The following is a 13,685-nucleotide window of genomic DNA, read 5'->3' as shown; positions in this document are numbered from 1 at the left end:
GAAATGATTTATGAGTTTTAAAAAATGATGAAGATAACTTTTGTGAAAAAAAAGCAGCTTTTATTTTAGGTATAACTGATGGAGAAGTACCCAGGGGACAGGGGGGAAAAGTTTATGTATGCTACCCCAACTGCTTGAATGATTTATGCCCGCAGATCGAAGAAGAAACAGTTCCTATAAAAGAAGATTGGCAATTAAAATTAATGGAGTATGCAGAAATAGTGAAACTCACCAGAAGAATAAGAAATAAAAAAGAAAGACTTTTAAAAATAGAGTGGGGAAATTTTATTATTTGAAGATATACTGTAAAAAATCAAAACATTAGTGGGACTGATATAAACACATGCAGTAAGAGATAATTAAGTGGAAGAAAAGGGAAAATGAATATATTTGAATTGGATATGCAGTAATAAAAAGATATAGAATAAGTAATCACAGACGGAGGGGAGGGAAGTCAAGGGGAAGGTAAATTAGATTTGTAAATACTTTGTTTTTCTTGTTAAAAATATATGTAAAAGGTGAAAATGAAAAATTAAAATTAAAGAAAGCTTGAGTTTGTGCAGTCTGTAAGAGACTGAGCATTAAAAACCCTTGCTCATGGGGCTTACGAAAGGCAGTTGAAACAATGGGAGAAAATTGGCATATCTCCCCAAAATTATGCCACTATTCAGTCCCATTTCCCAAACTGGATTGTGACATATGGATTGCTTTTAAGGGCTTGAAAACAGAATTAATCTGATCATGGTTATAATACACAATAAATTTAAATAAGCTCTGAGGCTTGAGTTTTCTTACTTACGTTATCCTGAAGTTTCCCTATGCCTTTCAGTTTGAAGAAAAAAGGAGGGTTAGCAATTTGCCTCCCTTCTTCCATACCAAACTCCTCCCTGACTGCTTTATGCTATCTTGCAGCTTTTGACTTGTGCTAGGAAGCAAGCGATTGGCAGGGAGATGTCCTCTTCCTTCGTCATAGTTTTAAACAACTTTGGCAACAAGTAGCTTACTTTCATTTTGTATTATTAACCTTTGCCTTTTGCTTTGTATTTTCTTTCTTATTTTATTACTTTTTAACTGTTACGACCTGCTGCTCTCGCTTATGCCTTTAAAAATTGTATTATTATTATTATTATTATTATTATTATTATTATTATTATTACCCCAGCCATCTGGCTGGGTTTCCCCATTCACAATTATAAGGTGGCAATTCTAAGCAGCAGCATTAAGGATAAGTTGTGCATTTGGCAACCTGCCTGTGTTTTAACTCTTTTAAATTGAAAAACTTACATTCTGCCCTTCAAAACTCTGCAGGTAGGCTAATCTTGATTATAAGAATAGTTCAGCTTTAGCAACTGCACAGCCATCAGGACAGAAGAGCCAGAAGTTGTTTTGCTTTGTAAAATAAAATAATAATAATAATAATAATAATAATAATAATAATAATAATAATAATATTTATACGCTGCCCATCTGGCTGGGTGGCTTAACAAAACACTAAAATACAATAGCCTATTAAACATTGAAAGCTTCCCTAAACAGGGCTGCCTTCAGATGTCTTCTAAAAGTTTGGTAGTTATTTTTCTCTTTAGACATCTGGTGGGAGGGCGTTCCACAAACCGAGAAGGCCTCTGCCTGGTTCCCTTTAACTTGTCTTCTCGCAGTGAGGGAACCGCCAGAAAGCCCTCGGAGCTGGACCTCAGTGTCCGAGCATAAAGATGGAGGTGGAGACGCTCCTTCAGGTTTACTGGACCAAGGCTGTTTAGGGCTTTAAAGGTCAGCACCAACACTTTGAATTGTGCTCGGAAACGTATTGGGAGCCAATGTAGGTCTTTCAAGACCAGTGTTATATGGTCTCGGCAGCCGCTCCCAGTCACCAGTCTAGCTGCCGCATTCTGGATTAGTTGTAGTTTCCGGGTCACCTTCAAAGGTAGCCCCACATAGAGCGCATTGCAGTAGTCCAAGCGGGAGATAACCAGAGCATGCACCACTCTGGCAAGACAGCCTGCAGGCAGGAATGGGTTTTACACACACAAAAAGGAGGGAGGAATGAACAGCAGAAGCACCTGTGGCTGCTAAAAACTGGATTAGGTTCTCCTTGTTTTAAAGCTAATACAGAGGCAACCACTAACATATTTGTAAGAAAAATTAGGCCAATAACTTTGTCAAAAAGGGACAGGGTGCACAGTCTAGAAAACTTCCTGTGGCGGAAGAGGCTTTGCCACTACGAAGAGTGAAGACTAGCTTGCTGCTAATGGGCCTATTCTTGCCCTGCTAACTAGTGAGGCTTGTGGAATGAATGGGACTCCCTTGAAAGCCCCTGATGAACTCTGCTTTTAGTCTCCTGCTATTTCTTCAAATTACAGGTGTCTGAAAAGTGGGATAATAATGAGGACACAGAGATTTCTCTATCCAAAGGGGGTTAGGAACCCTCCTAGAACCACTGAAGGATCTTTATCATTGGAACCTGGAGACTGGATCTATGTTCCCTCGCACCCTGAAACTGGACTGTTGCAAGTGTCCCTCACTTCCCATGCTGCTGCCAAGCACCACAAGCCACAGCCTGGTGTAAAAAGGTGCGTCCTCCTAATGGCCTCAAGACAACTACGACTTGATCTTGGAGGCCAGGGACATAGATCCTTCAAACTCGATTCCCCGGTGGAAAAGAAGAGGAGCAGGAGCTTAACACCACCTATCTGAACACCATAGATGTGTGTTATGATCAACCTGTGTGGGTCATACCATTCCTACCACCTGAGGAGAAGGGGCAAGCCCATTCCTTGCATGCCTTCTTTTCTTCTTTGGATGCCCAATCACATGGATTGATCCAGAGAACAAAGACTGTCATCCTTCAGACAATTTTTTGAGCCTGAAAAGAGCAATCCTTTGTTCTCATTCTGTTTTGCGTGTTTCTTCTCAATTGGTTAGAGCATGGTGCTGATAATGCCAAGGCTGCAAGTTCAATCCCCATATGGGGAAGCTGCATATTCCTGCATAGCTGTGTATTCCTGTGCTGCAAGGGGTTGGACTAGATGATCCTCAATGTCCCTTCCAACTCTATGATTTTATGATTCTTCCTCACAGGGATACATGCCTTCAGAAAACCTTTGGGACTGAAATACAATGGTACCTCAGGTTAAGTACTTAATTTGTTCCGGAGGTCCGTTCTTAACCTGAAACTGTTCTTAACCTGAAGCACCACTTTAGCTAATGGGGCCTCCCGCTGCTGCCGGAGCACAATTTCTGTTCTTATCCTGAAGCAAAGTTCTTAACCTGAAGCACTATTTCTGGGTTAGTGGAGTGTGTAACCTAAAGCGTATGTAACCCAAGGTACCACTGTATCTGATTCATGGACTCTATTCCATAGCTCCCCCTTGAATTGCTTATAGTTCTACTGTAATATTTTGAGTACAACATCCTAGGCTTACTTGTCATACTGTTATTATTGCTTGTTCTGTGTGTGATCTCTAGAGCTACAAAGGGCATCAGCAGGATGTAACTGAGATTGTAACGTTGGCAAGTAAATAGGGTATTGTAGAGAAGGTGTTAAAGAATTACGTTCAGGCTGCATTAAGCATGTGTCATGAATGCTGTGTGCACATAAGTTGAAAGAAAAATGAAGCAGAAAGCCAAAAAAGAAAGTGAAACAAATGGTTGGAAGTTTAAAGGAGAATTATGAATTCCAAAGCAAAGGTAAGGGGGCTTTTTTTCTGAACAAAGGGAGGGATTGTTGGATAATTACAGTGGAACCTCGTGTTATGGACGGGATCCATTCTGGAGGCCTGTCCGTAACATGGAACTGACGCAAGCCGAAGCGCCACATCTGCACAAGGTGCGATTTAGCGCTTTTGCGCATGCGTGAGTGGCAAAACCCGGACGTAACCCATTCCAGTACTTCCAGGTTGCCGCAGGATGCAACACGAAAACACGTAACCTGAAGCGGATGGATGCAACATGAGGTATGACTGTATAGAATGGGAATGTGTGTAAGAAGGGCTGAGCCCAGAGTATTGGACTTGAGCCCTAATATTTCCCTAACAATATACTATTAGTCACCTGCACAGGCCTGGTGGAATAGAATAGTTAGCAGCAGGCATTTAAAAGTTGGCACAGAAGATGTCCACTGAATCTCCAGTGGCAGAGTGTTCCACAGAACTGGGCCAATGACACTAAACGCTTGGTTTCTTGTTGTCATCAAACAAGCCTCACCAGCTTGGGGTATGACCAGACACACTCCTGCAGATGATTCTCAGTGATCAAGCTGGGATATAAAGGATTATTAGGCAGTATCTTGGATCTATGCAGTTCAGGGCTTTGTAAATGAATACATGGATCTTGAACTTGGTTTGGTATTAGAGGGACAGCTAGTGCTAATGTTTCAACAGTGGTGTCATATGGGACAGGACATAAGAAGCTAAACTTATGTACAAGTCAGACGTTTAGGTCCATTTGGCTCAGTATTGCCTACACTGACTTGTAGTGGCTTTCCAGGGGTTTCAGGCTAGGGACTCTCTCCCAGCCTTAACTGGAGATGCCAGGGATTGAATTTGAGGTTTACTGCATGCAAAGTAAGTGCTCAAGTACTGAGCTACACCCCTTAGCAAAAGCTCTGGTCTCTACGAAAGGAAAGGTCTATAAAGAAAGAGAAGTTTCAAGGGACGGGCGATACCTGGCTCACTTGATTGGTAGCTACAGTTGCCAGAACTTGGTGGACAGCTTGTGCAGCCGACTGAGGAACCGATGACCTGGAAAAGGAAAAGGAAAAGATTTCAGAGGCCAAACAAACCACCAAAGAATTCAACAAACAAAACACAGGAACAAAGGAGGCTGCCATTGAATGAGCCAGATTGTTGGGGTGCATATAGCTCAGTATTTCCTACAGTGAGGGGGGAAAGTATTTTATCCCCTGCTAAATTTGCCTGTTTGCCCTCTGATGAAGAAATGACCAGTCCATAATTGTAATGGTAGGTTTAATGTAGCTGTGAGAGACAGAATAACAACAGGAAAACCCCCAGAAACCCAGAAGTCAGAGATTGATGTGCATTATAATGAGTGAAATAAGTATTTGATCCCTTTGCAAAAGATGACTTAGTACTTGGTGGCAAAACCCTTGTTGGCAATTACAGAGGCCAGACGTTTCTTGTAGGTGGCCACCAGGTTTGCACACATCTCAGGAGGTATTTTGTCCCACTCCTCTTTGCAGATCCACCAAAGTAGCCACCAAAGTAGTCAGAGGGCAAACGGGCAAATTTAGCAGGGGATCAAATACTTCCCCCCCTCACAGTACACTGAATGGCAGAGGCTCTCTCCCAGCCCTTCCTGGAGATGATGAGGATTAACTCTGTGTGACAGCATAAATGCTAAGCTGCCAAAAGAAAATGCAAGATTCTCAAAGGGTGTGTTGCCTGCTGCACCCCTTCATGAGTTACTGTTGTGCCGATTACATTCTACCAAGATTGCATAATTCTCCTCCATCTTTGCATAGGACAAGATTGGGTCCATAACATCATTCAAGACGCAGTAGAGTCACCCTTCAAGTCAGTGGCAGCTTGGAGTATGTTTGCATGAGTCTCTGCTCCATCAGTTCAGATGGGTTATGCCTAGTGCAGAGACTCAATCAAACGCACCAGAGATAGGAATTCTCTAGCCTTTTTACTGCTTTCATATTTACTCCATTTTTATCCCATCCTTCCTCCAAGGGCTGCATTCCCTTCTGGGGGCAACATGCCAATAGGAGGTGGGGCAAGAGGCAAAAGTATGAGAAGCAATCATTGTAATTTTTTTACTTTCGTACAGTAGACTAGTTTCTACAAACACACTGATCCACCCCTCTTCTATCCTCCATCCAAACAAGCAAGCTAGAGGCTTTATAAGAGTTCACGGGCACAGCCCAGCAAGGCAAACACACTCAAGATGCACCCCCACCCCTACACTGCTTGTGGGCTTCTTCTTGGTTCCTGTTGATAGCAGAAGACCTGTGGTCTGATCCAAGAGAATTCTTTTTGTGAAGGTGTTTGCAGAAGGCTTGCTTGCAGCAACAGCCAGGAGTGGGTAGGGGATGCAATGAGAAAGTGTTGCGTTCCCCTTTGGTGTGAGTGTGTGTATACACACAAACACACTCCTCCATTTACACAGACTGGGTTCTTTTATTTTTTGTCACACTGACAATAACATGAATCAATCCCTGGCATCTCCACCCTGGTTAGCCACTGCCAGTCAGTGAAGACAGTACTGAAATAGATGGGTCAATGGTCAAACTTTGTTACAAGGCAGTTACAGCTCTCTGTGTACCTATTTGGGAAGTGGCTGCAGCTTGATGGTAGAGCATGAGGAAATTCTGTCCATGGTATGATTATTTTCCACCTAGATATTTTGATATGTTGCCACACTATTTGCAAAATTTAACAATTCCAAAACACAGGCGCACTTTCACTTACACAAGATTAAATATACTGTCTTCAGCTTTACATGAGCGTTGATTTCATTGGAAAAAAGCTTATGCCAAATGTGGAGATGGCAGTATTGAATCAGTAGCTCATGTGCTTCTACCTTGCACCCTTTATAAATATTTGAGGAGTGAAGTTATTACCCCTCTACTATTGTCCATACCAGGTCACTTAACCATTGCTGTGACTTTTCTTCTAGCAGATCAAGACAACCAGGTGACAGCAAAAACTGCAATTTATTTATCAGGCACAATTAGAATAAGATCTGTTATTTGATTGTTGATGTAAACCTCCAGAATGTATTTTATATAGTTAAGTTTTTACCTCTATGTTGGGTACATTGTATTTTATTTTATTGCTATGGCTAGTGCCCCATGCAAATAAAGATTCTTCTTCTTAATGGTAGAGGATATGCTTTAAATGCAGACAGTGCCAGGTTCAATCCCTAATATATCCAAGTAGGACTGGGAAAAGACTCCATGCCTTAAATCCTGCAGAGCTGCTGCTGGTCAGTGTAGGCAGTACTGAGCTGAAAGGAATCAATGGTCTGACATAGTATAAAGCATCTTTCTATGTCCTGACCAGTTCTCCTTCTCTTTCTCTCGTTCTCGTTCTCTCTCTCTCTCTCTGTTCCTAGGGTAATCATGTTCCTAATTAATATTTAACCCTTGAACCAGCCATGTGCTGGGATTATGAGACGTAACCATCACCATCAGTGGCGTCAGATAAAGCATGTGCAAAATCCCAGCAGGATATATATAAAAGACAGGCTGGCAAGCACAATATGACAGAGCAGATGTTTTTCACAGCAGCAGAGGGAATAAACAGAGCAGACGGATGGCCAAAAAAGCAGGCAGATCTGATGCTAGTTTGCAAGGAGGTTAATTTTTCACATTGTAAAAATAAAAAAGGAAAGGAAAGGAAAGGAAAGGAAAGGAAAGGAAAGGAAAGGTGGGGGGAAAGGCAGACAATGGAAGGAGTTCGTGAATGACAAACAAAAAGAAGGGGACATAAACCAAAATGTGGCCAATTCACCTTTCATGATGGAATACCAATCAATTGCCAACTTACATAAAGGAATGACAGGTGATGTCTTTTACACCGTAAAAAGGGGGCAATTTGCAAAGAAGAAGCAGCAGCTGAAAGGGGGAAAAGCTATGGCTCAGTGGCAGAGAATCTGCATTTCATGCAGAATGTCCCAGACAACTCTTGTCAGGCCTGTGAGAAACCCCTGTCTGAAATCCTGGATAACTGCTGCCAGTAAATGGAGACAATATTGAGCTACATGGACCCATTTAACCTGGTATAAGGCACTTTGTTCCCAAGTTAGCAAGTGTATAGACAACTACGCATATTTGACCATCTGGCTGGGGATTTGTTTGGAGATGCTCTGAAGCGATAAACACGCACCAGGTGCTATCGTGCTTAATTGGGACTGGCAAGGTGGGGTGAAGGAGGTGGACATAAAAATCAGAGACTTGTATCCTCCATGTGACTTCAGGAAGGTTGAATGTACAGGCAACTCCCAATTTATGCGGGGGTTACGTCCCGTGTGCGTAAGTGAAAATCGCTTTAAGTAGGGAGCAACCTCTAAACTCCCGTTAAATGCTCTCTCTGCTGCTCTCTCTCCAATCTAGAGCAAAAATACTGTACCAAATATACAACTTCAACTGGAATTGAAACCCTAGAGCTGGAAGGAAGCTAGAGGACGAGTGGAAAAGCAGTAGTGGTGGCTGTGCTAGCACACATCAGCTGTTAGGCGGGTCATGCACATTGTATATGGGCCGTGTGCAAGTCAATCACATGCAAGTGGGGGATGCCTGTATTTGCATTCCGGATCACTAAATCAACACGCAATTTAATTCTGGAAGGCCAGGGGACTAGAAACTTTAAAATAAGACGAAAGCCAAGACCATGGAATACAGAGAGCCTCTTTTTTCTCAATGGCCCCTTTGCTCCTTTAAAAACAAGCCAACCAGCTTCAGGAGCCCAAGCAGAGGCTCACCACAGCCTTTCTGAAACAATTACACTGCCCTACTGACAGCTGAACCTTCCTGCAAGCATGGATTAAACAAAAACAAGACATTTGAAAGGTGAGCAGGAAATTAAAAGGGTTTGCCTACCCTATTATTGCAGAAACAGCTGGAGGAGAAGTATTACTCTTGAGTTCTCGCACATTCACCACCTGAGGGACATTCTTCAAAGTTGATTCAGTTAAGGAAGCACTCGCAGCTTTAAACATAATGATAATAAAGAGACATGCTAATGGTTAAAATAACCTGACTATGATTAACCAGACAAGGTTAAGAGGCTGCCTATTCAGAGAAAGAGCACCCGCTTTGCATGCAGAAGGCCCCAGGTTCAACCCTTGGCATCTCCAGGTGTGTTGTGTTCATTCTTAGACTGCAAGACAGTCTTGTTTTGAGTGTATGTAAGCTGCTCTAGGAGCCTTTCTGGCCAAAGAGCAAATGTTCTAAATAAAAATAAATAAGTAAATAAAACTGGGATTCAGAGGTGCACTGCCTCCAACAGAGGATGGCTAGTAGACATCAAAGGCCACGGCTAAAAAATGCTGAAGTGCACACAATTGTAATAATCTGTCCATACATTTGGGCCCTTCAGTGGCATCACCTCTTGAGATCCAGTATAACCTCTTTCAGAGACTGGCGTCCCTGAAGTCTTCCCCGGGGTGAGGATTGCAATCAGGGTCTTGAAATCATCTATTATTGGCTTCTTAGAAGATTCTTCAGTAAAATGATGATTTGGGACCACGTGATTCCCCTGTAAGCCTTGCCGAAATGTACTCTGCACAAGGGTAATGGTATCTGCCAGACTGCAATGTTCTTCTTATTAGTATATGATTGTTACAGTTGTGTGCCCGTCAGCATTTTTGTGTGAGGTTGTTATGTGCTGCTGTGCTGCATTGCTCTTTGCATATGATTTTTATATAGCAGCCATTGATAGCCTTGCTCTTCATGAATTTATCTAATCCACACAAGCGGGGCAGAACATTGTTTAGGAGTGGAAGAAGGCTGTGTGCTCTCATTCCCTTCACATGCTGAGCTGGTTTGGAAGATGACCAAGTGACCAATGAGACTCCATTGAAGTATTTTCTGAACCAACCCCTCTTTTTCAGTCATGATTAAACCTCCTCTTTTGCTTTCATCAATGGGGTGAAAAACTTCTCAAGGAAAACCCGAGATAAAAAGTGAGAAGATGTGCAAAAAGGTAAAGGTAAAGGACCCCTGACAGTCGCGAACGACTCTGGGGTTGCAGCGCTCATCTCCCTTTGCAGGCCGAGGGTGCCGGTGTTTGTCTGCAGACAGTTTTTCCGGGTCATGTGGCCAGAATGACTAAGCCGCTTCTGGTGAAACCAGAGCAGTGCATGGAAACACCGTTTACCTTCCTGCCAGAGCGGTACCTATTTATCTACTTGCACTTTTTGGGGGTGATTTCGAACTGCTAGGTTGGCAGGAGCAGGGACCGAGCAACTGGAGCTCACCCCATCATGGGGATTTGAACCGCCGAGCTTTTGATCAGCAAGCCTGAGGGGCTTAGTGGTTTAGACCACAGAGACACCTGTGTCCCTTTGAGGAGATGTACAGAGTCTACAAAATCATTAGCAACCCCAAATCGATACCTGGTCAGAATGTGAGGTTTACCTGGGTTCTGGGTAGCCATCTGTCTCCGCAATGCTGCTTCTGCTGCTGCCTGGGGTGCTGGGAGGCCAGTGGAAGGAGCGGGGGCTCCGTGCTTCACTGTCTTTGTTGCCAGCATTGTGCTGTCTGCCCCTTGGGGGATGATTCTGGGCATGGCTACTGCAATGGGGTGGGAGATTGTTAAGTTACTATGAACAGCAGAGAATCAAACATCTTGTAAACATCATGTAAGGTTCTACACTTAGGCAGGAATAACTAGCTGCCCAAATAGAAGATGGGGGGCACCTAGCTTTCCAGTACTACATGTAAAAAGGATCTAGGGGTCTTAGTAGATCACAAGCTTAGCATGAGCCAACAGTGCAATGCAGCAGCAAAAAAAGCTAATGCAATTCTAGGTTGCATCAACAGAAGTATAGTGTCCAGATGAAGGGAAATAACCAGTTCCACTCTGCCTTGGTCAGACCCGACTACAGGACTGTGTCCAGTTCTTGGCCACACAGTTTAAGATGAATACTGAGAAACTGGATCATGTGCAACCAAGATGATCAAGGCTTTGGAAACCAAGCTTTAGGATGAATGGTTTAGGGAATTGGGTATTTTTAGCCTGGATAAGAGGAGACTGATGGGAGATATGATAGCCATCTTCAAATATCTTAAAATAACTGTAAACAAGTGAAAACGCTAGCAGAATTAAGGTAAATTCAACAGTATAATGTATAATAAAGAAATATAATGGGGGGGAGAGATAATTAAACTAAATGGTTTTGTCAGACTATGCAGAAATTATGGGAAAATTAAAAGAACCATGGAAGGGGAAAGAAAGATGGGTTTTAGTTTCCTTCTCCTTTCCTCCCTTTGAAGTATCAGGCTCTGCTGTTCCCTACCACAAACTGCTCTTGAAGGACCCTTTCAAAAACAGTTTGCTAGACAGCTGGGGAGGTTGCTATTTCAGAGTCTTAAGTCCACAGCACCCATATGAAATCAGTTCTGTGGTTATCTGGTTCTGGGCCAAGGGCTTCGAGGCCCTGTGTGCATTTAAAAAAAAAAATATTGCAACGATATGAGACCAAAACAGAAAGGAAAAGGTCCTCTGAGAACCCGTACAGTAATACAGTAATCAGAATTTACACAAAAGGGTCCTATCTTTGCAACAGCTCATCACAATTTCCACTTCCATTCCCAAAGGATGTGTTAATCTGTTAACGTTATTAGTTCTGCCTCCCAAGAGGCTTTCCTCAACCATACTATCGTGTTTAGTGGCCCATTATGAATTTCCAGCACTTTGCAACGACGTTTCCTGCCATAAACAGATTTTCAATAAGGGCTTCATGGCTGCGTATGTCGAAGTTGGCCAAATATACCTGAAGGAGCGTCTCCACCCCCATTGTTCTACCCGGACATTGAGGTCCAGCGCCGAGGGCCTTCTGGTGGTTCCCTCACTGCGAGAAGCGAGGTTACAGGGAACCAGGCAGAGGGCCTTCTCAGTAGTGGCACCCGCCCTGTGGAACGCCCTTCCACCAGATGCCAAAGAGAACAACTACCAGACTTTTAGAAGACATCTGAAGGCAGCCTTGTTTAGGGAAGCTTTTAATGTTTGATGGACTACTGTATTTTGATATTTTGTTGGAAGCCACCCAGAGTGGCTGGGGAAACCCAGCCAGATGGGCGGGGTATAAATATATTATTATTATTATTATTATTATTATTATTATTATTATTATTATTATTATTATTTTGAACAAACTGCACAGTCTCAGTCTCAGATCAACCCAACCATTACAAAATACTAGTATCTTTAACCCTCTGCTTATGCACAGAATTAGTATAAGATGCACAAAACTTCCATTTCATTTACGGCCTACTGACTTTCTAGGGGCTATAGAGCCACCTCTCTCACATGAATATGGCTATCCAGTCCAACCACCTTCATTGTACACCTATCTACCAAGCCACTGAAGTGTAGTGGTTAAAACAGCCAACGTCCTGGTTACTGTGGAATGGCGTTCGACAGCGAGTGAATTGGGAGAAGCATGAGGGCACTGTGCACACCCAAGAAAGCCCAAAGGTCCTTTTGGGTTCTGAGGAGTCCGGCAGTGCGATTGCCGAGCTCTTTTCCCCACTCATTGCTCTGAAAAAGTTGGGGGGGGGGGCAAGACTGAGCCAAAAGCACCAGGCTGCAACACAGCTCCATGGCAAAAAGTATCAAAGTAGTAACTTTTCCAAAAGTTTATAGCTCTGAATTTTTTAAATAACAAACTGCATATTGAAATGGAAATCAATTTGGCAAATGTTGGGGGTGTAAAAAAGAGGTCCACCCCGGACGTGTTTTTTTAGAAAAATCTGCATGGGAACAATCTATAAGGTATATATTTTACTTTATTTTTCCTATTAGTAATTAATTTTCACCAGAAATATAAAAATATTTGAATAAAGTATATGGACTTTGTTGGCATTATTATTATTATTATTAACTTTGGTTTTATTATTAATTTTTATTATCATCTCCCTTTTTCTTTTTTGATCTTACTGTTATTGGCAGATTTACCCCAGTATTGGATTATTCAGATTATTAATGGATTTTCCTGACACATGCTTCTCCTGGTTGGAATAAGACATTATTATTATTATTATTATTATTATTATTATTATTATTATTATTATTATTTCTCTGTGAGAGGGAACATTTACATGTACTTAACTGGCAAGACCTGATTTCTGATTTCAAGCTCAATATAGAAGGTAAAGTTATAGATAATCCGAAAGATATAAGAAAACATTTTGTAAGATTTTATTCAAAACTATACTGAGCCAAGGGACGCGGGTGGTGCTGTGGTCTAAACCACAGAACGTAGGGCTTGCTGACCAGAAGGTCGGCGGTTCGAATCCCCGTGACGAGGTGAGCTTCTGTTCCTTGGTCCCAGCTCCTGCCAACCTAGCGGTTCAAAAGCACGTCAAAGTGCAAGTAGATAAATAGGTACCGCTCCGGCGGGAAGGTAAACGGTGTTTCCGTGTGCTGCTCTGGTTCGCCAGAAGCGGCTTAGTCACGCTGGCCACATGACCCGGAAGCTGTACGCCGGCTCCCTCAGCCAGTAAAGCGAGATGAGCACCGCAAACCCAGAGTCGTCCGCGACTGGACCTAACGGTCAGGGGTCTCTTTACCTTATACTGAGCCGGCAAAAAGAACATAAATAATATTGAAGATGATCTTAAGCAGAATAAACGCTGAATGAAAAACTCCCAATTTACACCATGGGAGAAGTTACGGAATTGGGATTGGAAATTTAAAGGAGGTCATATTTTGAAAGAAAATTATATGAAAATGATGTATTGTTCATACTTAACTCCTAGCAAATTAGCTAAAATGTATAAAACAAGGTCAAATACATGCTGGAAATGCAAGGAAAAAGAAGGCACCTTTTACCATACATGTTGGACTTGTAAAGTAGTAAAAGAATTCTGGGGGATGATATATAATAAACTGGGGGGGGGGGAAACTGTTTAAAATAACTTTTTCTAAAAAACCCAAAACTTTCTGTCAGGGAACTGACATCTAAAGCGCCGCAGGTGCAAAGGCTCCCTGAGGTTG

General features: G+C 42.5%; 1 protein-coding gene across 8 annotated transcripts in view; it reads right to left on the bottom strand.

Annotated features, from left to right (window-relative positions):
* NUP214 (nucleoporin 214) overlaps nt 1-13,685 on the bottom strand; it is an 87,041-nt gene that overhangs the window by 31,566 nt on the left and 41,790 nt on the right. For 6 of the 8 annotated variants that reach the window (XM_081897047.1, XM_081897044.1, XM_081897048.1 and 3 more), the window contains 3 exons: nt 10,103-10,258; nt 8,564-8,672; nt 4,664-4,739 (listed from right to left, as the gene is read on the bottom strand). In XM_081897047.1, the coding sequence (XP_081753173.1) occupies nt 4,664-4,739; nt 8,564-8,672; nt 10,103-10,258 (341 nt within the window). The remainder of the gene's footprint in view (nt 1-4,663; nt 4,740-8,563; nt 8,673-10,102; nt 10,259-13,685) is intronic. The other 2 variants (XM_081897045.1, XM_081897049.1) reach the window with 2 other exon arrangements.

This window comes from Podarcis melisellensis (genome assembly GCF_964234715.1).
Source record: "Podarcis melisellensis genome assembly, chromosome: Z".
Lineage (NCBI taxonomy): Eukaryota > Metazoa > Chordata > Lepidosauria > Squamata > Lacertidae > Podarcis > Podarcis melisellensis.
The sequence above is the reverse complement of the archived record's forward strand: the minus strand, read 5'-3'. Positions and strand labels throughout refer to the sequence as shown.